The sequence below is a fragment of the Octopus bimaculoides genome, chromosome 1 (assembly GCF_046866305.1).
Source record: "Octopus bimaculoides isolate indiv1 chromosome 1, ASM4686630v1, whole genome shotgun sequence".
NCBI lineage: Eukaryota > Metazoa > Mollusca > Cephalopoda > Octopoda > Octopodidae > Octopus > Octopus bimaculoides.
Window position 1 is genome coordinate 99,289,785 of NC_142928.1, and position 27,108 is coordinate 99,316,892.

A 27,108-nucleotide genomic window follows, 5' to 3' on the forward strand; every position below is an offset into this window, starting at 1 on the left:
TGCTCATGTTCCTGTAACTTAGCAGTTCAGCAAAGAGACCAATAGAAGAAGTATAAGGGCTTAGAAAATTAAGTCCTGGGGTTGAATTGTTTGGCAAAAATACTTCAAGGTGGTGCTTCAGCATGGCCACAGTAAATGACTGAAACAAATAAAAGAAGTGTGTATGTGTGTGTGTGTTTTATCCTTGCCTTGAAATCGTGTGACAGCTGGAAATAAGTGTAACCATCATTCAAGCAGTGTCCTCCATTTCCAATCTTCCAAGACATGTCTAGTCATGGGGAACTATTATCCTACATGGAAACAGGTGAGGGTTAATAACAAGGTCATTTGGTCATAGAAAATCTTCCTCAACAAATTCCATCTGACTCATGTAAGCATGGAAAAGTGGATGTTAAAATGATGATGTACCAGTAAAATAACCGAATGAATTGACTTTAATCTAGACACAAAAGCAGCTCATGAACTTAGCTTTTTTAATGAAGCTTGCCATGAACAAGAAAAAAAATTAATATATAGAGAGAGAAACTATTAAATGTTATAAGACTTTTCTATCAATTCAACAAAAGGTTAAAACTTCAACAAATGACTAAGACAATAATTAAAATTCATACCAACTGTATTTCTTTTAACTTTTTGAAGTTGAAGGCTACTAATTCTTCAATGGTGAAGACGCTGGAAATATTTTTTTATTCGAGGCAAAAGAAATAAGGATGGTAATTAAAAATCATTAAAAAAAATATCTGTATCTTAATTTATTATATGTGTTTGTGTGTGTGTCTCTCTCTCTCCAGTCAAGGGACAATATCTTACTTGGAAATGATGAAATAATTGAGGGTTGATGACAGAAAGAACATCTGGTTGCAGAAAATCTGCTTTAACAAATTTCGTCAGACCCATACAAGCATAGAAAAGTGGAGGTTAAAATGATAATGATGAGAATATACATATATACATATAAATATATTCTTCCTTTTAGATCAAAAATGTTGTGTGTATAGATCAACAAATATGAGTTAAATAATACAAAGCAGATATGAAAGTAAATCTTACCAGAATATTTATGATAATTGAGAACCAAATATATTGTATTTCTTTTAATTAATTTATATTAATGCACAGTGGATGTCAAAAGTAGTAACCTTGGTCAGAGGAATATTTCTATATATACATCCAATCACTCTCACAATAAATACAGTGGTATTTACTTATTGCTATGAGTAACAAGACAAACCAATATACTTTTAAGTAATTTCTGACCTGTTTAAACTTGTTCACTGATCAAATGAGACTTGACCTGCCCTGACTCTATTTGTAATGAAAGTTCAATGTACATACAATTACTTCTTTTAATGGCCACAAGAGCTCACATACAAAACATTAAAAGACATGCAACAACATAAAAAACAAAAACAGGATGATACAATGGGTTTTCACACCCACAAAAGCCATGGGTACCTGAAGAACAGGGCAAGAGCCCTTCTCCTTTGATTCGCTTTTTACAGGTGCAAGCTCAGAATTGGTCCTTTCTTTCTGACCATTCTTCCAGCATTCACCCACCTTTCAACAAACTTGCTACAAGGCAACACTTCCCTCTCCACCCTCAACTTCCTTTTCAAGTTGAAACTTGAAAAGGTTGATGAGGGCTTGGCCAAAGAGGAAAGTGTCTGTCTTTAGCCCTTTCAAACAGGTCCACCATACTACCTCTTTCACTACAGCCACTAGACAAATAAAAATTGCCTGCCCCTCCCGGCCAAAAGAGGGCGGTGGGGCAATCTTCACTATGGATTCAGCTGATAGCCAGATCCATCCTACACATGACACCACAAGTCAGCAATACTCAGGCACTGGACTAGGACATGCAGAACGGTTTCATTGTTCTGCGTGCACCTCGGCAGGCCTGGCTGACGGCACTTCCGTGCCTGTAAAGTTTATCTTGAACAGGCAGCGCTCCTCGGTAGCACTGCCAGGATTTCTGGAAGTTATCCATAGGCCCAGGCCCGAAAGTTCTCCAAAACAGACCGGTTAGTTGATTTTCATCGACACCCAATGTACATACAATACAAGTAATATTTACCACCCCTGGTTATTTATAATGTATGGAGGATAATGCACAAATATAGCATTATCTACCAACCTTATTTATAATGAATGTGCAATATACATACATCATCAACAACATCCATGTTCAATGCTAGCTTGGATTGAACAGTTTGATTGGATCCAATGGGTTTTAGTAGTCCATAAGTGTGTGTGCCTGGTAGTTGAGCGTGTGACGCTTGGCTAAATCAAATCTACAACACTGGCTGCTCAGCAAGTTCTTTCAATTATATCAGCCGAAACATTGTGTTAACAACAAACAAGATGAGGACAAATATCCGTCAAATGTAAATAATGTACCTGCTATATCACTGACTTTTATAAAGTCAATATTAAGAGGCATTGAGCAGATCTATTCTTTTATTTTTTTACTTGTTTCAGTCATTTGACTGCAGCCATGCTGGAGCACTGTTTCAAAGGGTTTTTTAGTCAAAGAAATTGACCTCAGGACTCATACTTTGCAAGCCTAGTACTTTTTCTATTGGTCTCTTTTGTCAAACTGCTAAGTTATGGGATGTAAACACACAAACATCAGCTGTCAAGCAATGGTGGGGAGACAAACACAGACACAAACACAACCTTGCCCTACTCCTAAGCAAATTTGAGAAGTCAAGCAGAGGCCACCGGTTCACAATTTTCCTGAAGCTCCTACACAGGTTGAAGGGAAAAACCTAAAGTATATGAAGTCATTTACATATATTGGGAGTAAAGTGAATTCGAGCACTTCCTTTGATGATGAAATTGTCAATCGTCTTGCAAAGGCAACCAAACATTTGGCAAACTCCGTCATCACCTTTGGAATGAAAGAGGCATTAAACTTGACACCAAAGTACAGGTTTGTAAAGCTGACATTCTTACTATTCTTTTGTACAGCTCAGAATCATGGATATTCTATAGACGATACATTAACCAACTAAACATCTTCCACAAAGGCTGTCTCAGGACAATCTGCAGTTATTCATTAAAAGACAGAGTTTCTAACACCGACCTGTTTAGCAAATGTAAGATTGGTGGAATCAAGAGCTTCCTTATGCAGTCGCAATTGCGCTGGGATGGCCATATCGTCAGAATGAGTGACGAAAGAATACCCAAAGTCCTCATGTACAGCCAGCTTGATAGTGGGCGCAGGAATGTTGGTCAACCATGGCTCAGATATAAGGACAAGCTGAAGAGTAACCTTTTAGCAATGAAGATAGCTCACAACACTTTTGAGTAAATATCTTGGAGTGAACAAAATGGAGATCATTGTGTCAAAATGGTACAACTTTGTTGCCACCAGCATGAATAGGCTTAACGGTGCAAAGCAAAGGTGAAAAACGGCTGCAAATATACCACCTGCACTGACCTGTAATCCTCATACTTGCAGTATCAGTGGGTTTCTTTGCAAATCGTTGGCAGAATTTAAATGTCACATTCAACATAAGCATTGTGACTGACAAAGTAAGAGTAAGTTATCAGACCCTCATCCACCGAAACCAATGGGAGAGTCCATCATATGTACATATATATGGTGGGCTTCTTTCAGTTTCTGTCATCCAAATCCACTCATAAGGCTTTAGTCAGCCCAAGGCTAAAGTAGAAGACACTTACCCAAGGTGCCATGCAGTGGGACTGAACCCAGAACCATGTAGTTGGGAAGCAAGCTTCTTATTTCATTATTACCCACAAGGGGCTAAACATAAAGGGGACAAACAAGGACAGACAAAGGGATTAAGTCGATTACATCGACCCCAGTGTGTAACTGGTACTTAATTTATCGACCCCGAAAGGATGAAAGGCAAAGTCGACCTCGGCGGAATTTGAACTCAGAACGTAATGGCAGGCGAAATACCGCTAAGCATTTCGCCCGGCTTGCTAACGTTTCTGCCAGCTCGCCGCCTTCTTACCACACAGCCATGCCTGTGCTTATAGTGCAGATGTTCAAACCACAACAAAAATACACAACTAATATCGTATGTGAAAAACTAACTGATCAACATGTCCCCTTTTAAGACAGTAAGGTGTTATTTGAGGGAGATTTGACTGCTATTTCTAGCAGACTGAGCAAATATGAAGAGGCTCTCACATTGGCTCCAGACTTTTGATTTGCATACCTTTAATGAATTTGAATCTAACAGACTGATTCACCATCAGTTTATCACCTATTTCTACAGTTTCTAGTCTTTGTTTAACTTCAGTAGAGGTAAGACATACTTCTGGCTGAGGAATTAATTATAAACAGAAAAGACATGTATCTCAAAAGGAACTACAAGCCAACACTCTCATACACTAGCATATTTATACAAAACTACAATATTTTCATTGATTTTCTGGCATGTGTATTTAATTAAGAAGGTCTAGGGAACATTATTGACTCTGGACTACATAGTACAAGATAATTATTCAACACAGCTGTCATATGCAATTAACATGACTGTTAAAATGACAAACTAGTCAATAAGCTACCAATATATTTCGATATCATCATCATCATTGTTGTTGTTGCTGCTATTATTATTATTATTATTATTATTATTATTATTATTATTATTATTATCTGTATATCTATAAAAGGCAGGATATGTGTGTGTGTGTATACGTGAATGTAATTTATGCACGTCCACAAATTAGCAGGCATGTCATTCCAATTTTAAGCGGACATTCGTCACAACTCTAGCTGTATTTTCATCAAATTATTTTTCCCGAGGCACCCGTGAATAGCGGTAAAAATCGATTTTCAACCATAACTTTTACCAATTTTGAAGTTTGCTAACATGAGTTAAGTCCCTTCTTGCCATAGCGAAGTAAAAATGTTTGTGTGTGTGTGTGAGGGAGAAAGTAAGTGACTGCGTTCACCAAAAATAAAAATGTAAAATGTCTTTTTTTCTTAAACACGAGATATAGTCTTCAAATTTAGGATGTTTTTGAAAGACACTATATTTAATAATCAGATAATATATACTTTCTCAAACAACAATTAAAATATATATATTCAAAATCACTTATTTATTTATTTTAAATTGTTCATCTTTCTCCCCCTCTCTCTCACACACACACGTTACTTTGGGCACAAGAGTTTTGTTTTTATTTTACACCAAGGAAAAAAGTGCTTTGTTGAGAATACATTTATTTAACAACAAAGAAACAAAGAGGTAGGTAACAATTTGTCAGTGAATTACGCAATATAAATGGGTATAATTTCTGAGGCTTCCACCACACCCCACCCCGTTTTTCGGACCACAAAGAAGAGTCTTGTAGCATATTAGGAAGCCAGGGTAGTTGATTCCACACAAAAAATCCGATTTTTGTTTTCTTAGTGAAAATCGTGCAAGTGTTATCTAAAAATTTGCCTGGAGATTTTCATGGTAAATTTGAGATTAAAAAAAAATGTTTTCCATATTCTTAATCTCCATATTTTCCCACATACATTGAAAAATAGATGGTGAAAAGATCAATGGGTGTGGGGTGTGAAATTTCCGAGGCGTCCACCACACTCCACCCCATTTTTCGGACCACAAAAACGGTTTTGTAGCATATTAGGAGGCCAGGATAGTTGATTCCACACAAAAAATCCGATTTTTTTTTCTTAGTGAAAATTGTACGAGTGTTAATCTAAAAATTTACCAACCATTTTTCCATTCATTCCTATTTATGAAATTCTCTGTACGTAATTTTGCTTTCTCGGTGTCAAGGCAAATGATGACTGGCAAAGCAACTGATATTGGATACAATGACCTGATCTACAATAATGTGCTGATTGAAATCAAGGATGCCCTGCTCAAAATGGGTGGGGCGGTGTTGAACACATTCGTTTTGCCATCCTCATTGCGACAGGACGTTAACACACTCCCACCAAAGTTACTTCTGGAGTTGTCATATGATGCTGATGGCCTTGTGGAGTACCTGAGAGTAAATGAACTGAAATTGCTCCCTCATCAGAGCTGGTGTACGAAACTGTCGTCAGTACTGTTGAAAAACAGGCAGGCAGCATTTTTTTTCCTCGATGATCCTGGAGGTACCAGCAAATCCTTTGTAACACACCAGTGCCCGCTGACTGGTTCCCGTGCTGGTGTTACATAGAAAGCACTATCCGAACGCGATTGATGCCAGGCCCGCCTGACTGGCTCCTGTGCCGGTGGCACATAAAAGCACCCACTACACTCTCGGAGTGGTTGGCATTAAGAAGAGCATCCAGCTGTAGAAACATTGCAAGATCAGACTGGAGCCTGGCGCAGCTACTGGCTTTCGTAACTTCAGTCAAACCATCCAACCCATGCCAGCATAGAAAACAGACATTAAACGATGATGATGATGTTGTTGTTGTAGCCATAGCTACATCTACTGATAAATGAAATTTATTACTACAGAAAAGTAATCTTTTTTTACTGACAACTACTTGCCAAAGCTAAATGCATGTCAAAGTGTTTAGCATTCAAAAAACATCTTGTTCTTGGATAAGATCCTGGTCTATGGAGTTTTGGCCAAGGGAAGATTTGAGCTTAACTTTAAATCCTTAAAAAACAAAAAGTAAAACAGAAAGCAAACACTTGTCAATCATGCAGCCACTTGACACTTATAAAAAGAGAATGTACCTTTCAAGTATCTATTTATGGCTAGGTGAACTGAGCCATAAAAATCCTTTATCATTAGATCAAGACCATATCAATTTAGCCAGCTACAATTACTGATCTTTTAGCTTTTACTTATTTCAGTCAATGGGTTGTAGCCATGCTACAACACTGCCTTGAAGGATTTAGTCAAACAAATCAACCCCAGTATATATTTTTTTTATAAAGTCTAATACTTATTCTATCAGTTTCTTTTGCTGAACTGCTAAGTTACATGGAAGTATATAAATTAACACTGTTTGTCAGATGGTAGAGGTGACAAACACAAAGACATGCACGCATGCGCGCACACACACACATTCATACACATAACTGGCTTCCACACAGTTTCTGTCTATCAAATTCACTCACAAAGGATTGATTGGCCTGTAGTTATAGTAGAAGACACTTGCCCAAGGTGCCTGGCACTAGAACTAAACATGAAGCCATGTAGTTGGGAAGAAAGCTTTTTTTTATAGGCCTGCACCTATAAATATGTCGATTTCTAACATAGACTCAAGTATTCCCGTTTAAGGAGAGGAATGTAGACTCATATATATCAACCTCAGTTATTGACTAGTATTTACTTTATTGACTTCCAGAAGGATGAATAGCAAAGGCAACTTCAGCAGGATTTGAACTCAGAATTTCAAGGATCACAACTAAATATATATGAAATTATGTCCAACAGCCATATTGATTACTACCCATCTAAAAATATTTTATTTCCTAGAAACTCTGTAAGCATATCTTACCAACCTTTACAGAGTTCATATGTTCAATCATGCTTATCGGACGATCTTGTGTAAACTTATTTGCACCAAATTCCTATCCACATATTTAGAAATTAGATTTGTTTTGCTCTAATTCTGAAATAAACACAAACATATATAACTAAATCATGATTTCTATACAACATACTTTTCTCATTAACGCTTTACTTAACATCTATATTTTAACAGCTAATATTTCCCACTTGCTATCAATTCATATATCTTAGTTCCAAGTCCATCAACTGTTTACCATCTGATGCACAGCAGTAGCTGGTATCAGATACCATTTGTTGTCATGCATTGAAAGATGTACTCGCTGCTTTCTTTAAGGCTTTAACATACTAATATTACCATTTTTCATATCAGGTTCAAAGTGAAACAATTTCCTTTTATTTGAACCCAACTTTGATGCTAGATTAAATGCTATTCATTCTACATTAATTCATAGAAGTCAGTTGTATAGAATAGTCATGTGTGCTAGCATCTTCTGATGTTCATTCAGTTTATATACATTCCTATCTATCTACTACATAGATCAGACACCAATACGTCACTGCTATATAGCAGTCAGTTCAGTTACAGAATAGACCTCCTAGTTGCATCACAATCCATCAACATGAACCATGACAGTTTTCCACTATATAAGAATCAATTCAGTCCAATAACTGAAACAATTAAAAGAATAAAAGAACATAATAACATTGCTCCATGAACTGAGTCTCACAGCTGTATGTGCAATCAGTCCATTCCAAAGACTAGACTTCACTGCTATATTACATTCGATCCATTCCTTCTACAACCAAGCCATAGATCAAAACCCACTACTACTCTCTTCAATAAACAGAAGCTATTAATATCAGGTCATCCCACAAGTTCTGTCCGAATTTTGAATAAAGAAACAAGTGATCAAATGTTATATTTAATTAAAATTTAATCATCAATGTACTTTCCCTGATTATCTAAGACTTCCTTCCATCTATTTACAAGCTTTTTAATCCCATCAATGTAAAACTACTTTGATTTCAAAGCGAAGAACACTGAAATGTCAGTTTCAACCTCCTCCTGGCTTGCGAAAGTTATGTCCCCCAAATGATTCTGCTCAATTACAAATGTCCTGGGACTAAAGAACAACAACATGTTCAAGAGGCAATTTTAGAAGGATACACAATTAAGAACAAATTAGGTAAAGTATTCTGCACAAAACCTGGGCCGAGAAGAGTCATGAACAGGATGGCAAGATAAAAAGAGACAAGTGAGTAAGGTGAACTGGGTAGAGTTGGTATGCAGACAGCTAGTTTAGCCCTTTAGCATTCAGATTACTTTGTCAAATGCATTTATTTATTCACATTTTTGAAAATTAATCATGTAATACCTTGTAGCTTCAAGATTTTAAAGATGTGATGATTTATTTTTAGAATGACATTGTAGGGTAGGTGTGAGAGGCTGGATCTGGCCAGTTTGAACATAGAACAAGTAGAATATCTGGGCTGGATATAGCCGGTTTAAATGCTAAAGGGTTAAAGAAACAAAGGTTGCTGTAGTAGCACAATAAGAGGGAGAAAGAAGAACACTAATAGATGTAGTGTGTTGGCTAGCAAATATTTGTAATCAGTTGGATGGGTTTTTTTTTTTTATTCTGTGCAATCTAGTTGTTGGCACTCCGTCGCTTACGACGTCGAGGGTTCCAGTTGATCCCATCAACGGAACAGCCTGCTCGTGAAATTAATGTGCAAGTGGCTGAGCACTCCACAGACATGTGTACCCTTAACATAGTTCTCGGGGATATTCAGTGTGACACAGTGTGACAAGGCTGACTCTTTGAATTACAGGCACAACAGAAACAGGAAGTAAGAGTGAGAGAAAGTTGTGGTGAAAGAGTACAGCAGGGTTCGCCACCATCCCCTGCTGGAGCCTCGTGGAGCTTTAGGTGTTTTCGCTCAATAAACATTCACAACGCCCAGTCTGGGAATCGAAACCGAGATCCTATGACCATGAGTCCGCTGTCCTAACCACTGGGCCATTGCGCCTCCACGCAATCTAGTGTTAGTGTCTAACAGCCATACTATCACTGACATGTGAACAGTCTTCAATGCAGGTTATGTTTAAGATTTATAAAGAGCCTATAAACTAACAAAAGTGGAATATATTTTGGCCTAAAGATACACATTTGTCAACATTATATATGTGAAATCACCATGGAAGGTTAATGATTTTCAAGCTTAACCTTTATAGCAACTGAAAGCTTTAGTTGCATGTTGTTCAGACATAGAGTAGGTGTAATTTATTAGTATAAGTAGCAATTATACCTTTATAGTTTTGAAGGTAACTAAGTTATGTTGCCATTAAACATTCTTCAAGATCATTGTACACAGAAGCAGTTCATGTCTAGCATGAATTATCTAGATTTTATGTGAATGTAACCAAGAAAATTGGTATAACAGAAAGCAGGTCATTAACGACAAAAGTGTGTTGGAGACACAACTAAACTTTGTGGTATATCAATTGAAAGATTATGAGGCAAGGAGGGCTCTGTAGTGCAAGTTTCATTGCACTATGCAAAGTAGAGCTCACTCCCATGGTCTCTCACCTTCTTCAGCAAAAGTTTTTGACTGAAAGGAGAAAGGCAAACAAATCTGGTAGATATGACTTCATAGAAACTAGAATGAATGTGTGTGTGTGTGTGAGAGAGAGAGAGAGAGAGATCTTTTCAATGTCACATCTATTCACAGAAGAGAAAAAATTTAAATGGAAAAGCAGCAATTGTGTAATGTAAATGTGCATACCCATCAGAGTGTAAGTATCTTGAGAGAAAAGCTGAACATAAGAAGCATCAGTAGTGGTGTGCAAGAGAGACGATTGCGCTGGTTTGGACATGTGGTGAGAATGAATGAGGATAGCTGCGTGAAAAAGTGCCACTCCCTGACAGTTGAGGGAACCCGTGGAAGAGGCAGGCCCAGGAAGACCTGGGCTGAGGTGGTGACGCAAGACCTTCGAACATTGGGCCTCACCGAGGCGATGACTACTGACCGAGATCTTTGGAAATGTGCTGTGCGTGAGAAGACCCGGCAAGCCAAGTGAGATCGTTGCCAGGGCCCCTGGACTGGCTCTTGTGTGGGTGGCACATAAGATGTACCATCCTGAGCGTGACCGTTGCCAGTACCGCCTGACTGGCCTTTGTAGGGTTTTCGAGCGAGATCGTTGCCAGTGCCCCTGGACTGGCTCTTGTGCGGGTGGCACATAAAAGACACCATTTCGAGCGTGGCCGTTTTCGTGCGGGTGACACGTAAAAGCACCCACTACACTCTCTGAGTGGTTGGCGTTAGGAAGGGCATCCAACTGTAGAAACTCTGCCAAATTAGATTGGAGCCTGGTGTTGCCATCCGGTTTCACCAGTCCTCAGTCAATTCGTCCAACCCATGCTAGCATGGAAAGCGGACGTTAAACAATGATGATGAATCACACTCATACAATGTCTGACACTGCAAGTAGAATAGATGATAATGATGGTGGTCTAGTCCCAAAATGGTGGACTGGTGACCATTTAAGTGTCAAGCAAAATGCTTTGCAGTGTTTGTTCCAGCTTTTGACATTTACAGTTCAAATCCTACAGATGTTAATTTTGCCTTTTCTCCTGGGATTGATGAAATAAAGTACCAATCAAGAACTGGGGGTTGATATAATCAACCACAAATTTCTGATTTGTAACTAGATAAAGGTTATTATTCAATTATTTGGAACTGATAGTATGGTAGGACAGTGCAAGCTCAATAGCAACAATTTTCCATTCCTTTCCTTTAAAAATATCAGCTCTCGTATGTATGTGAGATTTATCATCATTGTTTAACATCCGCTTTCCATGCTAGCGTGGGTTGGACGATTTGACTGAGGACTGGCAAGCCAGAAGGCTGCATCAGGCTCCAATTTAATCTGGCAGAGTTTCTACAGCTGGTTGCCCTTTCTAACGCCAACCACTCCAAGAGTGTAGTGGGTGCTTTTATGTGCCACCAGCACGAGGGCCAGTCACACGGTACTGGCAATGGCCTCGCTCAAAAGGTGTTTTTTACGTGCCACCTGCACGGGAGCCAGTCCAGCGGCACTGGCAACGACCTCGCTCGAATGATTTTCTAACATGCCACCAGCACAAGTGCTAGAAGGCGACGCTCCATATTCATTATTATTCATTAGTCAGAGCCTTTAATCCTCTTAAGTCCTCATTGACTGAAAGATTGAGAGAGGCTAAAGGAGTGTGGTTCATGTTTAATTTAAATTTAATTTAACTGTGAGAAGTGTGATATAGTGTTTGAGAAAGATGAAGTTCTGGCAACATGTTTAGCATGAAACTGGAAAAAACACATATAGTGAAAAGATGAGATGGAGATGACAGAGTTAGAAATATAAAAGAAGTAGATGTCATTGTAGAAGAGACAAGAGAGATGAAGAAGAACAATGAGCCATTTGTTAATGAATGGGAGTTTTTCTTAAGATCTCTTTCTAGGATGCAGTTTAATGTAAGTGCATGCAATTAGTATACACACATATATATATAGCATGGATTATATTTGTGTACACAAATATTGGTAGTATTATGTGGAGTGTATTTATGCCATCAAAGGGTTAGTAACTAGCCAAAACTAGAGTACTTTTAAGACTTAAGGAGAAACAGATGTCATTTTAGATAAAACTTTAGTATGTTAAGTCTTTGGGGAGGATTATAAAACTAGCATGTGCAGTGATGACATATTGAGCTAACTATTTGATGCATGAGCTATTTATAGCAGCAAGGTTATATACAAAAGACAATAATTATCAAATTTTCTTTCAACAAATTAAAGAAAACATCAATACTCATCTACATTGTATTTTTCCATCTTGTCTACTAGATATGTTCTTGTACTACCTCACCCCTGTCCCTCTTAACTCACTTATCTTGTTACCCATATTGTTTGCATCCCACCCCTAACACTTACCACTTTTCCTTAGCCTTTCCTTCCCAAAATATTATCTCTTTGCACTTTCCTCTTTGCCCATGTTTTTCTTTCAGCTGTCAGTTATTCAAGAACATCAACTGGGTCTCTAGATAATTATTAAAATATACACTATAATTTCTGGTCACTAATCACCCATACTAATGATTTATAATAGCTTTTAACAATATTTTCAGTTGTAAGGACACAAGCTGGTAGAACTGTTAGCATGCCAGGCAAAATACTTAGTACCATTTCGTCTGTCTTTATGTTCTGAGTTCAAGTTTTGCCCAGGTCGGCTTTGCCTTTCATCCTTTTGGAGTCAATAAAAATAAGTACCAGTTGAACATTGAGGATTGATGTAATCAACTTAACCCCTCTGTGAAAGCGCTGGCCTTATTCTTTTACTCTTTTACTTGTTTCAGTCATTTGACTGCGGCCATGCTGGAGCACCGCCTTTACTCGAGCAAATCGACCCCAGGACTTATTCTTTGTAAGTCTAGTACTTATTCTATCGGTCTCTTTTGTCGAACAACTAAGTTACGGGGACGTAAACACACCAGCATCGGTTGTCAAGCGATGGTGGGGGGACAAACACAGACACACAAACATATATATATATATATATGTATATATATATATATATATATATATATATATATATATACATACATATATATGACGGGCTTCTTTCAGTTTCCGTCTACCAAATCCACTCACAAGGCTTTGGTCGGCCCGAGGCTATAGTAGAAGACACTTGCCCAAGGTGCCACGCAGTGGGACTGAACCAGGAACCATGTGGTTGGTAAGCAAGCTACTTACCACACAGCCACTCCTACACCTTGCACCAAAATTTGAAACCAATAGTTACAGTAGTATTTTAAACTGCTTTAATTCACTTCAGACTTTGCATCTGAAATAGTCTGATAAATTGAATTTTTAAGTTTCATTTGCCCTCTGCACACAACATGAAGGGGAAAATCTTCAGTAATGACCAAATAAGTTATTGTTATATGTTCATTATATGCATACATATATGCTTTTATTTAAAACCTGCTCTATCACATTCACTTCCAATATCTCATACAGTAATGAAGTAGGGCTTAAACAACCACTTTATTCATGACCTTAAGTTCTACTGCCTCCTTAGCCATTAATAAGAGTTACTGCACAGCTAGTTCTGTAAAAAGACTTACTCTCTTATGTTACACGTCAGTGGCCTTATCCTTGACAACTCTAATCCTTTAGCATTCAGATTTCTTTGTCAAATGCATTGCTTATTTATTCACATTGTTTTGAATTAATTACGCATTATCTTCTCGCTTCAAGATTTCAATGATGTGTTTGTATACTTTTAGAATGACATTGTAGGGTAAACAAGAGAGGTTGGATCTGGTCTCTTTTAACATGAAGCAAGCAGAATATGTGGGCCAGATATGGTCAGATTAAATGTTAAAGGATTAAAACAAGGCAACATTGTTGCTCTTGACATCAGCAAAGTTAAGTCTTTGGCTCAGTCTTTCAAGACAGCTTCCTAGTTAAGTTAATAATAGGCTCTCTTGGATCAGAAGTTTCCTGTCAGACTTCTGATTGCAGTGTGCACACCTAGGGCTTTGTTCACCCCATACTAGCAACTGATATATTTTAAACTTGAGTTATATCTCCAACATTATGTGTTGTATATAAATGGCTGAGCCAGCGTGATAAAAGGTTCGTTACATTGGTGAATATAACCTTATAAGTTTTAACATGTTACATGTTTAAATTAAAAAAACAAAAAAGTTTTAAAAATTTATCTAAACATCACAGGAGTCATGATACTTATAAACCAAAATAAGTGACACAAGACATGATAGTTCTGTACTTCCAGACCCCAAATAAGACAAAAATCAAACCAATGAGGAACCCTCAATGTGGTCGATCGATCTGCTCGGAAAAACAGCCAACTCTCCTTAATTACACTTGATTTAAAAACTAACGATATATTGAATATGTAGCACTAAATACTTTGTGTTTGTCAAAAACAAAACAAAAAAAATGTAAGATGGTCACAGCTGGAGTTTCTTTGATAATAAGGTTAATCAATCAAAACTAGCTTGAAGCTCCTCCTTTGATTACAGGTTTGTTCATTCAAAGTCTAACTTGAGGCTAAGTAACATGACAGAGCTAACACCATATTGAATGATTAAATAACGTATGAGCCAACTAGGGAGCCGCTACATGGCGGCTCACTCTGTTAGAAATAGCAGCCCATTCTCCTTGACGTCTTAGAAAAGACAAATTAGATACTGTGGTCCAGGAACTCTGCACATAGAGAAAAGACGAGATGGTCACAGTTAGAATACCTTACATCAGTGGTTTCCAACTTTTTCACTACCAAGGACTCCTTTTATTTAAATGAGTTTTCCCATGGACCCCTTTTAATATGCTTATTCCTATATATATATCATCATCATCATCGTCGTTTAACATCTGCTTTCCATGCTAGCATGGGTTGGACGATTTGACTGAGGACTGGTGAAACCAGATGGCTACACCAGGCTCCAATCTGATTTGGCAGATATATATATATGTGTGTGTGTGAAATTTATATATATATATATATATATATATATATGTGTGTGTGTGAATTTTTTATATATATGTGTGTGTGTGAAATTTTGAATTTAGTTCACAGACCCCCAGTACTACCTTTATGGACCTTCAGGGGTCCGCAGACCACAGGTTGGGAACCACTGCCTTAGATCATAGGTCTACTCAATCAGGGTTGACCTGAGGGTAAACAATAATGACAAGTAACATACTTCTCATAATAGACAATGTTTAAATACATTTTTAGAATAACACTTTTAAATAAATTGCTCTTGTTTCGTTATGAGAAGCATTTCTGAAATATTTGCATTTGAACTGCGCGTGTTTTGGTTTGCTGTCTAAAACTTAATGATTAAAATTTTAGAAGCAGTAGAACAAATAAGACGACCTCACAGTTATTTCTTTATCTTATTTTCTTTTCTTTTTGTTAGGGATGGGGGGGGGGATAATTCAAAGTCTATTTGTTTTATTCTTTATTTCTTTTGAAACTTAGTTAAGGACACTTTATCGCAGTGCTACTCAAAATGAACAATTCTACCTTCTGGGGCGGGGATAATGGGGATACTAGGACGAAAGGGGCGGTAAGGAGATTGTAGATGCATCTTTCAATTTTCAGTTTTAATCTGTGCGAAGCATCTGGTAATATTAATGGTCGAAATGGTTTTTTTATATTGCTGTTTTTTTTTTACATTCCAAATAGTATTTTAATAGTGATCAACCATTGGCAGCAAGTTTTTGTGGTGTATATAATTCTGGGCAATTACAGCAAAGAGGCGTTGAAAAAGGGAGCGAACGTTTGATAAGCACTGTTCTATTTCTATTAAATATTACTTCTGTAAACAGAAATATTCTGGCTAAGAATATTGTCGTTCATTGTCAAACTAAAATGGTTCAGTTCCCTGTGCAACTGTTTGTTTACCTTTTTTTTTTTTGTCTTTAGAAACCATTTTGTATGCTTGTATGTATTCTTACGGGTTTATAGTAACTTATTGTAGTGGACATTATTACACTTTCAGTACGTTTACTAATGTTGTTAACCCCTGCTGATTGAGCAAAGCTAAAATCAAAGGCATTCCAGTTTTAACCATTCTGTCTGTATTTTATCAGGAATAGTATATTTAGGACTAAATTATTTAATGTGCTTCACCCTTTTCTTATGAACAATAAGGTATGACTGGGGGGGGGGGGGGATGTGGCTTCTGTTTCCAGTAAATCGAACAACTCCGAGTTATGTTTATTAGAACTGGGGGTCGATAAAATAAGCATCAACCAAGTACAAGAGTCGATAAAATCGACTGTTCCTTCCCACAAAAGTTCTGGCACTGTACCGATGCCAAAAATCATCGTTACATATAAACATATACATATGCTCACACGCAACTAAGATAATGCTACGACAGCAACAACCACCTTATACGAAAGAGATAAGCTCAAATCTTTTCTTGGGGACATACATACGTGGGTGACTGCGGGTGGAAAACAATATCAACTTGTTAATGGATTTATTTACTACCAATTACATGCGTTGATCAATCATTTGCAATGGTGTTTTGTTAAATAGAAGTTTTTAAAAATAGCTTGTAATTAATAACTATAAACGCAGCAATAAGAAGCGAGACGTCAGCGAAATTTATAAGATCAATTTACTGCTTAGAAAGCACCAGATGTTTAAACATGTGTCAAGGGGAGGTTTTTTTTTTGCTGACTCTGCGAAAGTCGAAGATTTTACTCTATTGAGTTGGTATCACATAAAAACAAAATATTAATTCTAACGATGCACATTCTTCGCTTTATTATGATTAAAAATAAATTTATATAAAAGAACTTTTAGAAAAGATAAACTAATCAAGGATGCGAATGTAATGCTAAAATAAAATTTACCATATATAATTTTGGTAGTGTGTGCTTGGAAATTAAAGAGCAACGATATATACATATACATATATATATATATATATATAATTATTAAATGTTGGCATCGATATAATTGATTGTTCCCCTCCCCAAATTTGTGGCCTTCTGCTTAAGCATGATCGTTATTATGTATTGACGGGTATTTAATGTCTACGTACTAAAATAATGGAAAGATTCTATGTAAGGAGAATATCGTGTATTTTCGATACGGGATTGAATCCAAAGATTTCAATTTTATATCAAGTGTGTTTTACTGATTGGATGATGTCTTTTGATCGACGTCTGCTCTTTACTGGCATGGATCCAATTGGTGCGAGAAGATTCCCACTACCATTAAACAAACAGCAGGCTAAAGAAAATCATAAATAAAGGTTATAAAACGTAGGTATGTAAAATAAATAATAAATATAGATATGCCTTACCGGTCTCAAAAGTCTGACGATAAAATAGATAAAGGAACAAGCGAATATCACAGCTAAAACCCAACGTTTCCTAAGTAAGCGAGACGTAAACATCGGGTCTGGCGAAAAGTTGACATTAAGACGTTTAAAGTTAGCTCTTCTTGATCGCTTCGTATTCAAATGTGGACTTTAGCTTAAAGGAGTAAAGAAAACATTCCAATTTGATTTAAATGTTATTTTTAATAGAATCCAAACACTATTCAGTCATTTTAATTTCAGGAGAAATATATTTATATATTGAATGCAGCATCAACCCATAAACAAATGTTTAAAAAGAAGTGTATATATAATATAAACAAATATTTCGTGCAACTAGCTCTTTATGATTATATTTTGGTTTGTTTTTTGTCTTCGAATATTTTATTCTACTGCAGTGTTTACTTCCTCGCCCAGTTTTATTGTAACTAATAATAATTCCGTAAAGAGTTACGTCTTTATCCTTAGTGTAGAAAATGACATAAAGTTAGAGAGATCATTTCATCGAAAGTTATAGTGCTGTGGAAATGCTTCAGATTTCTTCAGTTTGGGTGGTGAAAACCTACTAATTGGAGATTTGGCATTTCTGTGATATAGAGGAAATTCTTTTGCATATTTTATCTTATAAACGACAATATTTCTCTCCAAAAAGTGTAACAAGGGCAACAAACGGAAATAATTGTTGGATATACAGTGTGCCCCCGCTTATTCGCAGTTCGGCTTTCGCGGAAACCACTGCATATTCGCGGAATCGTAAATATCGTCTACGATATTTTATGGCATTTTTCATGGCAATATATACTTTTTCACACTTTTCAAGGCTAAACTATTAATAATAATATATCGTATTTGCCAGTTTACTGGACGCCCCCTTCGCTGAAGGTCCCTCTGATAAGAATAGCCGCGCATCAAGTTGCTTGATATTTTTTAGATACAAGTACACTGTATCTTGTATCTCTTATTCCTGATTTCAATCAAAGCTTGCTAATTAGTATAGCGGCTACCAGGGCTTTTTTAAAAAAAATCATAGCTACATTTTGTCATACACAATGTTTATTTCAACAAGGTAATTTTTTTAAGGTCGTGTGCCAATATAGCCTCATAGAAATTAGGTTACTTGCTGCTCTCTCTTATTATTATAGTATAGATTACTATATCTAGAAATAAAATGAACTAAATTTTTCAAAACTATGATTATTTTTAATCCCTGCTTAATCTCCCATTGGTGGTATATGCATATTAGACGCAATGAAGATTTCTTTGGGGGAAAAACTGCGTCCAGTAGCTATGCCCAGTATTTTGTTGAGTACTGTTTTTTGCAACGTGTTTGCAGCCTTAAGGTGCCCCCAAACGCCCTACACCTAAGCGCCAGAAAAAGGTTATGACGCTCCATGAAAAGGCACAACTGCTAGATATGTACCGGGAAGGTAAAGGTTTTGCTGCAGTAGGTCACTATTATGTTGTCTACGAAAGCACCATAATTCTACATAAAGAGCAAGGCGGTGATCAGGACCACCGTAGCAGTAAGTTGCTGTGAAACTGCCAAAAAGATAACAATAGTGAGAAATAAGCACTTCATCATGATGGAATCTGCCTTGGCATTGCAGATCAGTAACTGCAAGAAGAAAAACTCCCTTGAGCAGTAACATCATCTGTGCGGAAATTATACCAGCAGTTTGACAGAGGAGACGGAGCAGAAAGCACCGAAGAACCGCAACCAAGACCATTGACAGCATCGAACCCTGAAAATTTTCAAACCAGCAAGGGATGGTTTGACCATTTCCAGAAACAGTTTAGAATAAAGTGTGTTTAGCCACCAAGAAGAACCTCGAGACCTTCAGGTAGATCATTGAGGACAAGGGATACAAGCCGAAACAGGTTTTAAGTATGGACGAGACTGGCTTGTTCCGGAAGAAGATGCCTTCCAGAATGTACATCATGAAGGACGAAGCCAGAGCCCCACCATTTAAGGCACAGAAGGACAGAGTGATGCTAATTATATGTTGCAATGCTGCTGGGTTCATGATGAAACCAGGATTTATCTATAAGTCCATGAACCTGAGGGCCTTCAAAAATTAGAATAAAAGCCTGCTGCCTGTTCACTGGATGCACAACCCCAAGGCCTGGATTACCAAAAGTCTAACTTTGAATTGGTTCCACCAATGCTTCGTCCCACAAGCCAAGGAATGCCTCCAAAATGTTTTGCATGGAATTCAAGGTGTTGCTTGTTATGGATAATGCTGAGTTTCGTGTCCAATGAAGGAGACGATGTTGGCATGGGTGCCAGTCATCAAATTTAACTTGATTTCGATTTCACTTGCCTCAACAGGTCTTCATTCATCATCATCATCATCGTGTGGATGTGTCAGGTTGGAGGTTGGGTTGAAAGTCAAGGAAATGTTGGAGTGCATGCAGCCCTCGTGGTGAGAGATTACCGTGTAAAGGCTCTGGATGTTGAGAGTGAAGAGAAGTTTAGAGGGGCCAGGAGAGAAGGAGAAAGAGTTGAACAAATGAGGTGCATGGTTGGTGTCATGGATGTGAGTGGGGAGGAAAGCCACTGGGGGGGGGGGGGCAAGGACACGGTCAACATATCTGGAGATGAGTTCGGTGGGGCAGTTGCAGGCAGAGATGATGGATTGCTAAGTTTGTGGATTTTGGGGAGAAAGTAAATTGTGGGGGTGCGAGGGGTGCAGACAATGAGGTTGGTGGCAGTGGGGGAGAGACGGAAGGAGGAAATGAGGTCATGGATAGTGGAGGACATAGTCTGTTGGTAGCTGGGTGTTGGGTCAGGGCAGAGGGCAGTATAAGGAAGTGTCTTGAAGTTGGCAGAGAGCTTCCGCCTTGTAGAGGTCCACGCGCCACACCACCATGGCTCCACCCTTGTCGGCCAGTTTTATATGATGTCAGTGTGGCATTGGAGACATCAAAGGGCTGAGAATTTGGCTGGAGAAATGTTCAGATGACAGGGACATCTGGTAAAGTTAAACCAGTCCACAGCGTGCTGGCAAAAGCATGCAGAAAGATCAACTGCATGGAACTGGCGTCCACTGGCCAGGAGCTAGCGTCCACTGGCATGGTCGGCAGCCCAGGTCGGTGAAGCAGTCCTCCTCATTAGATGTAGGTGGAGTGTCACGGAAAAGCACACACAATTTAACATGGCGCACAAAGCTGTGGATATTGGCACAAGTCCAAAATTTGTTGCTGGATGGAGTGAGGGGGATGAAGCACAGGCCCCTACTGAGGATGGAGCACTCCGCCTCAGAGGGGAAGATCTGAAGGAATGGTAACAACAGACTGAAGTGGAGAAGGGGTGGATGGGATAGGAATAGGAGGGAGGGGATGGGGTATATGTGTGAGATTTGGGGGAATGGGGGTGAGGGTGGGGGAGAGGCCGAACTTGTCCACTCACTCAACTGCTATTTAACGTATATATATATATATAACATATATATATATATAATCAATCTTTAACTAAAAACTAGTGTTTGTTTTTTTAACATCATGCAAAATGCACCAATTTCTTATTTTCTGTAAAAAGTGCACTATAACAGCAAAATGATTGTGAATTGCTAATGTAAATGATCACTAGAGCAATGAATTGTCTGAAACCAATATGTTAGCATGTCAGAGAAAATGCCTTGTGGTGTTTAGGTAGAAATCTTTATATGTTATGAGTCCCACTCTCACTGAGGCTAACTCAGCTTTTCACCCTTCAGGAGTCAATAAAATAAGCATCGAGGACTGGATCTGATACAATCATTTGTCACTTGTTGATGAGTATTTCTGCTCACCAAAAGGTAATTGGAAGAGGACCACCACCACCACCACCACCACCATCACCATCACCATCATCATCTAACATCCACTTTCAATACTGGCATGAGTTGGTCAGATTGACAGGAACTGGCAAGGCCAAGAGCTGCTCTAGGCTCCATTGTTTGCTTTGACATGGTTTCTACGGCTGGATGCTCTTCCTAATACCAATCATTTCACAGTGTGTGCTGGGTGCTTTTACGTGGCACTGCATGAGTGCTTTTTATGTAGCACCCTCACTTGCAAAACAAAACAATCCTTCAACTTGGAGGGAGGGAGTAGTATTGAAAGGGGTCATGACTTTGTGCCAGCTGGGAGATTAAAGGTACAGAGGAATAGAGATAGGTATCTTGCTGTGGGGATAGATACATGAATATCCCAAGAGGCATAACAATGTTATCTCCAAAGGTGTAGACATTAGCAAACAGAGTAGATCAGCAGTTACTCAATCTTAACATTGACGGTATGTAAAACTAAGGGAACAGTAATTGCTAATATAGCTCAACACCAGTGTTCTTAGGGAACTTTCAGTACCAGACTTCTTTAGAGACCTAGCTTTTGTAAAAAAAAAAGCATAGCTGCAAGGAAGTGTTAATTTGGAATATAAGTTGTAGGTAAACTAACACATTATAATACACGGGTCATTATCAGTTTCAACAATGAGTAATAAACTGTTTGAACAACTGAACAATATGCTCATTGAATTTGCATGTAAATGGTTGAACACTCCAAAAACATGTGTATCCTTAACACAATTCTCAGGTAGAATCAGCTTGATAGTGTGACAGCACTGCACCTTGTTCTTATTACAAACATGTCTAATTACTCACTTTGTGCACCTTTTTCTTTTCTTTTGCCATGATTTCTCCTACCTGTCTTACACACTCTTTCTCTCTGCTAACCCCCATCTGCATCTGTTTTCTAACTTTCATAAATTTGTCTCACACAATCTTTGTCTTTTCTATCTTTCTTGACACCACTATCACACAACACGTTACAATAATGGAAAAATTCAGATAAGCAAACCGCTAACTACTCTTCCTTCTTCCTATCATTCTCCATTCAAATTACAAGTACAATTCATTTGTTAGGCTTCTCCACAGTTTCCATCTACCCAATTTCAATCACATGGTTTCAGTTGACCTGAGGCTAATGTAAAAGACTTGCCTAAGATGCAGTGTATTGGGATTGAACCTGGAACTGTGGAACTACAAAGCAAACTTCTGAACTATTTGACCATGCTATATCATATTACATAAAAATTAAATAAATAAAGCAACAGTAACATTTTATTTATATACACTGAAAGATGAATAATATCATAAATGAAAATTTTAACAAAACTTGTCTTTATTAAGGCCACTAATGACTGTCATTGTCTCCATCTGAGTCAACATTGCACACAGATAGACATTTGATTCGAGAACATCCACTGTAAATAAAGAAAGAAAGGGAAAATGTTAAACACTGTTTAGAAATAGCAACAAGCTAACAAAGGAGCTTTTTATGTAATCACTGAACTTACTAATTCAAAAAAGAAAGGACAGATTGAATAACATAGTTTTAGATAATCTTCATCAACAGCAGCAGCATTTAACATCCATTTTCCATGCTAGCATGGGCTGGACGGCTTGACAGGAACGGACAAGGCCAGGAACCAAACCAGATTCCGTAGCCTGTTTTGGTTTGGTTTCTATGGCTGGATGCCATTCCTAATGCCAACCACTCCACAGAGGGTATCAGGTGTTTTTTACAGGGCACCATCAGAATTTTTTATGTGGCACCAGCATCAGTGCTATTTAAGTAACTTTTGTTCTTCATACCTCAATGATCAATGCTAAGTACCAGTAGCTTGCTAGTTTTGTTGAACCAATTAATTATATCCCATCTTTACAAATTTTATTTTCGCTATTCTAAGAACTTGACTAGAGTTTGCTGCCTTTTGCAAAAAAGTTAGTTAATAATTTTGGTCTTAAAGCCTTTGATACTTAATCTAGAGCATTCTTAATATTCTGTTACAAATTGAGGGGTATTTCAGAGGGTGGGTAGGGATAGTTATAGTCAATTTAAAAATTGATTTCTAGGCTGAGGCATGGCCGTGTAATATGAAGTTTGCTTCCCAAGCACATGGTCCTAGCTTCATTCCCACTGCATGACATCTAGGGCATCTACTATAGTCCCGGGCCAACCAAAGCCTTGTGAGTGAATTTGGTAGATGGAAACTAAAACAAGTCTGTCATGTGTGTGTGTGCACATGTGTGTCTTTATGCTTATGTTCGTCCTCTACCAACGCTTGTCCCTGTAACTTATCAACTTGGTGAAAGAGGCTGACAAAATAACTAGAAGATTTTACAAAATAAGTACTGGGGTCAATTTGTTCGACTAAAAACCTTTTAAGATGATGTTCTAGCATGGCCACAAGCCAATGACGAAAACAACTAAAAGATGGAAGATATGGTTAGCCATTTGTCTCTTTTCTTTTTAACTATTTAGTCAGCAAGGGAAGGACAATGTCCTTAACCCTGTATTTTTGCAGGGATCTGAAAATAGTGAAAGGAAAGGAGAAAATTATTCTTAAAACAGAAACCTGCCCTGAATGCTTGCAACAGTGGGAACTTTGCTAAGGAACCTGAGGTCCAAGTGACTGGGTGATAGATTAGGGCACTCACACAAGAACACAGAATATAAAGTATATCTATCAAATGTTCTAACAATTCCATCAGTCTACCACCACTCAGGACTGGTACTTTCCTCAATCAACCCTGAAAGAATACAAGTTGACTTTTGTTGGATTTGAACACAGAGCACAGAGATCTGCAACAAATATTGCAAGGTATTTTGGACTGTGCTTTAACGACCCTGCCAATTCGCCAACTAGTCTATTCAAGACTATAGCTCAGTAGTTTCCAAACTTTTCCTGGCTACCGTCCCTTGACACCCAGGCCACATTCCTAGTGCACAATACATATAGACCACTTTCTGCAGTAAATTCAAAACAACTGCATTTCACAAATAAAACTTTACCTAATTAACCTCTTATTTTGGTTTTTCTTACATCCACTGAGTGCATTTTACATGGTGCCAGCACAAGTGAGGTCAGTTTTGGCATGGTTTTTACAGCTGGATGCCCTTCCAAATGCCAACCACTTTACAGTGTAGACTGGATGCTTTTTACATGGCACCAGCACTGGCAAGGTCACCAAGTAACTTGCTACATTGTTATATATATCACTGAATGAGAGGGAAACCATAAAATATACTTACTTCTCGTTCTTTTTCACTCGATAATATCTATCAGTATCCAAACGACTAAGTATTTGCACAAAGTTCTCATCATGGGTAATAATTACCAGCTGGAAATTTTGTTGTTCTTGACGGTTTTTGATGATACTAGAAAGGGGAAGAAAACAGAAAAAAAAGAAGAAATTTTATAATGGTGCAGGTATGGACATGGCTGTATGGTTAAGAAGTAAACTTTGCAACCAGATCATGGGTTCAATATCACTATGTGGCACCTTCAGAAAGTATCTTCTGCTACAGCTTAGAATCAACTGAAGCCTTGTGAGTGAAATATGGAAGACAAAAACTACCATATGCCAGAAGCCAGTTTTGTGTGTGTGCATGCATTAGTGTGTCTTGTGTGTGACTTTAAACCACATCCGATAATAGGACCCTGGTTTGGGAGTTCCAGGATACTGAGGGGTGTAGAACCTCATCTTAGCTACTATTGTTCCCAGGTCTATTCTGACCTGGAGTAGTAACACTTGTCACGGTTCCAGTTATGGGTCAATTAGCATGTTTAGGCTTGCCTAACTATGCATATGAAGACTGGATGTGACAGACCCGGTGGAAGAAACCTTCCTGGTTCAACGGAGAAAGCACCTGCAGCAACACATTGTGCAGTGCAGAGAGTGAGACGAGGCATGTAAAACATCTTGGTCATCCACTGCATTCGTCTTGACCTTGTCTTGCCACTGGATTGAAGATGGTTGGGGATGAGAGAGGGAGGTTGATGTGTAACTATTCATTTTAAACAAAGTCACTATGTGCTTGTGCCATGTAAAAAGCACTCAGTCCACTCTGCTGGGTTGTTGGTGTTAGGAAGGGCATCCAACAGTAAACACCCTGCCAAAACAGACACAGAAGTCTGGTGCAGGCTCCTGTCAAACTGTCCACCCCATGCCAGCATGGAAGGCAAATGTTAAACGATGATGATGACTATACACACCATCAGTCAACCTTAAGACCAGCTGGTACTTGTTGCTCTGATGGATGAACATGTGTGAGTATGAGTGAGGGATGGCAGAACTCAATGAGTTGAATGAAAATATTTTGAGGCACGTGTTTATACCCAAAAGCCTTCAGGTCAGCCCTACCTGTACAGCTCCAGCTAAGGCTGCCAATAACAATTATGTTGTATATCTTCATGTTTCACTTTGTTTAAAATGCAACTATAAGAATCGATCAATTCAAGGCTAACTAACAATAAATTTAATTACAACAGACAAATATTATACATACTCCACCAAAGCATTAGCCAAACTTTCAATATTTTCTTGGTCCAAATTAGTTGTAGGTTCATCTAAAGTAAGAATGCCACAATTGATACAGAATGTTTCAGCCAGAGCCAACCGGATTATTATTGAGGCAAGAACCTAGAAATACAGAAAAAGGGCAATAATGATAATCTTTTATGAGATGTAGTATGAATGAAGCGATTTGTGTCAAAGGTCCTAGTGAGACAAATCTACAATACAGGTTTGGTTCCCAGTATACTCATTCATTTTGCCTGCATACACTTTTTACCTGTGATTTTTAGTCATAGTCAGTAACTTCAATAATAATGGATTACAAGAGATTGACTAGCCTTCAGTATATTTATTAAGGAAAGGTAAACATATCCAATGGCACATTAAAGTTAATGGGACTTTCATCAATGTGTGTGTGTGTGTGTGTGTGAGAGAGAGAGGGGGGGGAGAGGGTGCATGGTTTAGTGGTTAAGGTGTTGCACTCATGATCTAGTGATCGTGATTTCAATTCCTAGACTGATTGGTGCATTGTGTTCTTGAGAAAAACACTTCATTTCATGTTGCTCTGCGATCAATTTGACACCGTGCACCTTTTCAGACAACATTGATTTGATAGAAAGAGTGAGCTAATGTGAGGCACAAACATTTGATCACTATAAACAAATCATTTGTGAAGGTTGTTTGGCAAAAGTTGAACACTCATATTTTGTCTTTGAGAGGAGAGTCCATCACACACACACATAACAGTACTTTGAACTATCATAAATCTGTTTTCATTCATTTGTAGATATTTTAGGACTGTCAGTAAATTTCTGTAATTTTCTATGAATTTTGCTAAAAAACTAAACTCCAGGAGTGGTTTACAAGAAGTTTTAATAATCTCTTCCAGTGGGGTTGTGAAATCACCATTTACAATTTGCATTCAGCTTTCATTGATTAAGGTTTAGAAACACACCCATATGTGTGTGTATGTGGTTAGGAAGCTTGCTTCTCAACCACATGGTTTCGGGTTTAGTCTCACAGCATGGCGCGTTGGGCAAGTGTCTTCTGCTATAGCCTCAGGCTGACTGGAGCCTGGTGATTGAATTTGGTAGAAAGTTCTTATCATGTGTGTGAAAGTGCTTGTGCCTCTTAACATAGAAGAAGATATACACTCTCTCTAACACACACACACATAGTGATTTCCACTCCTTTACAAAAGATGGTCCTCTTTTTAATTAGTAAAAAACATCATGAAATCTCATATGACTAGCAAGATTGGTTTTGGACAAACAGATCCTACTGCAGATGTTTCAAGCATTTCCAGATAAAAAAAAAAAGGTGTCTGGGATTGAAGTCAAATCTTGTTTATAAAGTACTCATTTCAAAATGGAGCATCTGTTTCAAATATTTTACAACTATGC

The 27,108-nt window shown here is 38.0% G+C and overlaps 2 protein-coding genes across 11 annotated transcripts in view; both read right to left on the minus strand.

Moving 5' to 3' along the window:
- LOC106876174 (SREBP regulating gene protein) overlaps positions 1-18,292 on the minus strand; it is a 36,742-nt gene extending 18,450 nt beyond the window's left edge. The window contains exon 1 of the mRNA XM_089354600.1: positions 17,349-18,292. Within this exon, the coding sequence (XP_089210726.1) occupies positions 17,349-17,441 (93 nt within the window). The 5' untranslated portion in view covers positions 17,442-18,292. The remainder of the gene's footprint in view (positions 1-17,348) is intronic.
- Positions 18,293-22,443: 4,151 nt separating this feature from the next.
- The window catches only part of LOC106876178 (DNA repair protein RAD50), a 91,660-nt gene continuing 86,995 nt past the window's right edge, over positions 22,444-27,108 (minus strand). For all 10 annotated transcript variants that reach the window (XM_014924609.3, XM_014924614.3, XM_089354567.1 and 7 more), the window contains 3 exons: positions 25,698-25,831; positions 24,441-24,566; positions 22,444-22,608 (listed from right to left, as the gene is read on the minus strand). In XM_014924609.3, the coding sequence (XP_014780095.2) occupies positions 22,539-22,608; positions 24,441-24,566; positions 25,698-25,831 (330 nt within the window). In that variant the 3' untranslated portion in view covers positions 22,444-22,538. The remainder of the gene's footprint in view (positions 22,609-24,440; positions 24,567-25,697; positions 25,832-27,108) is intronic.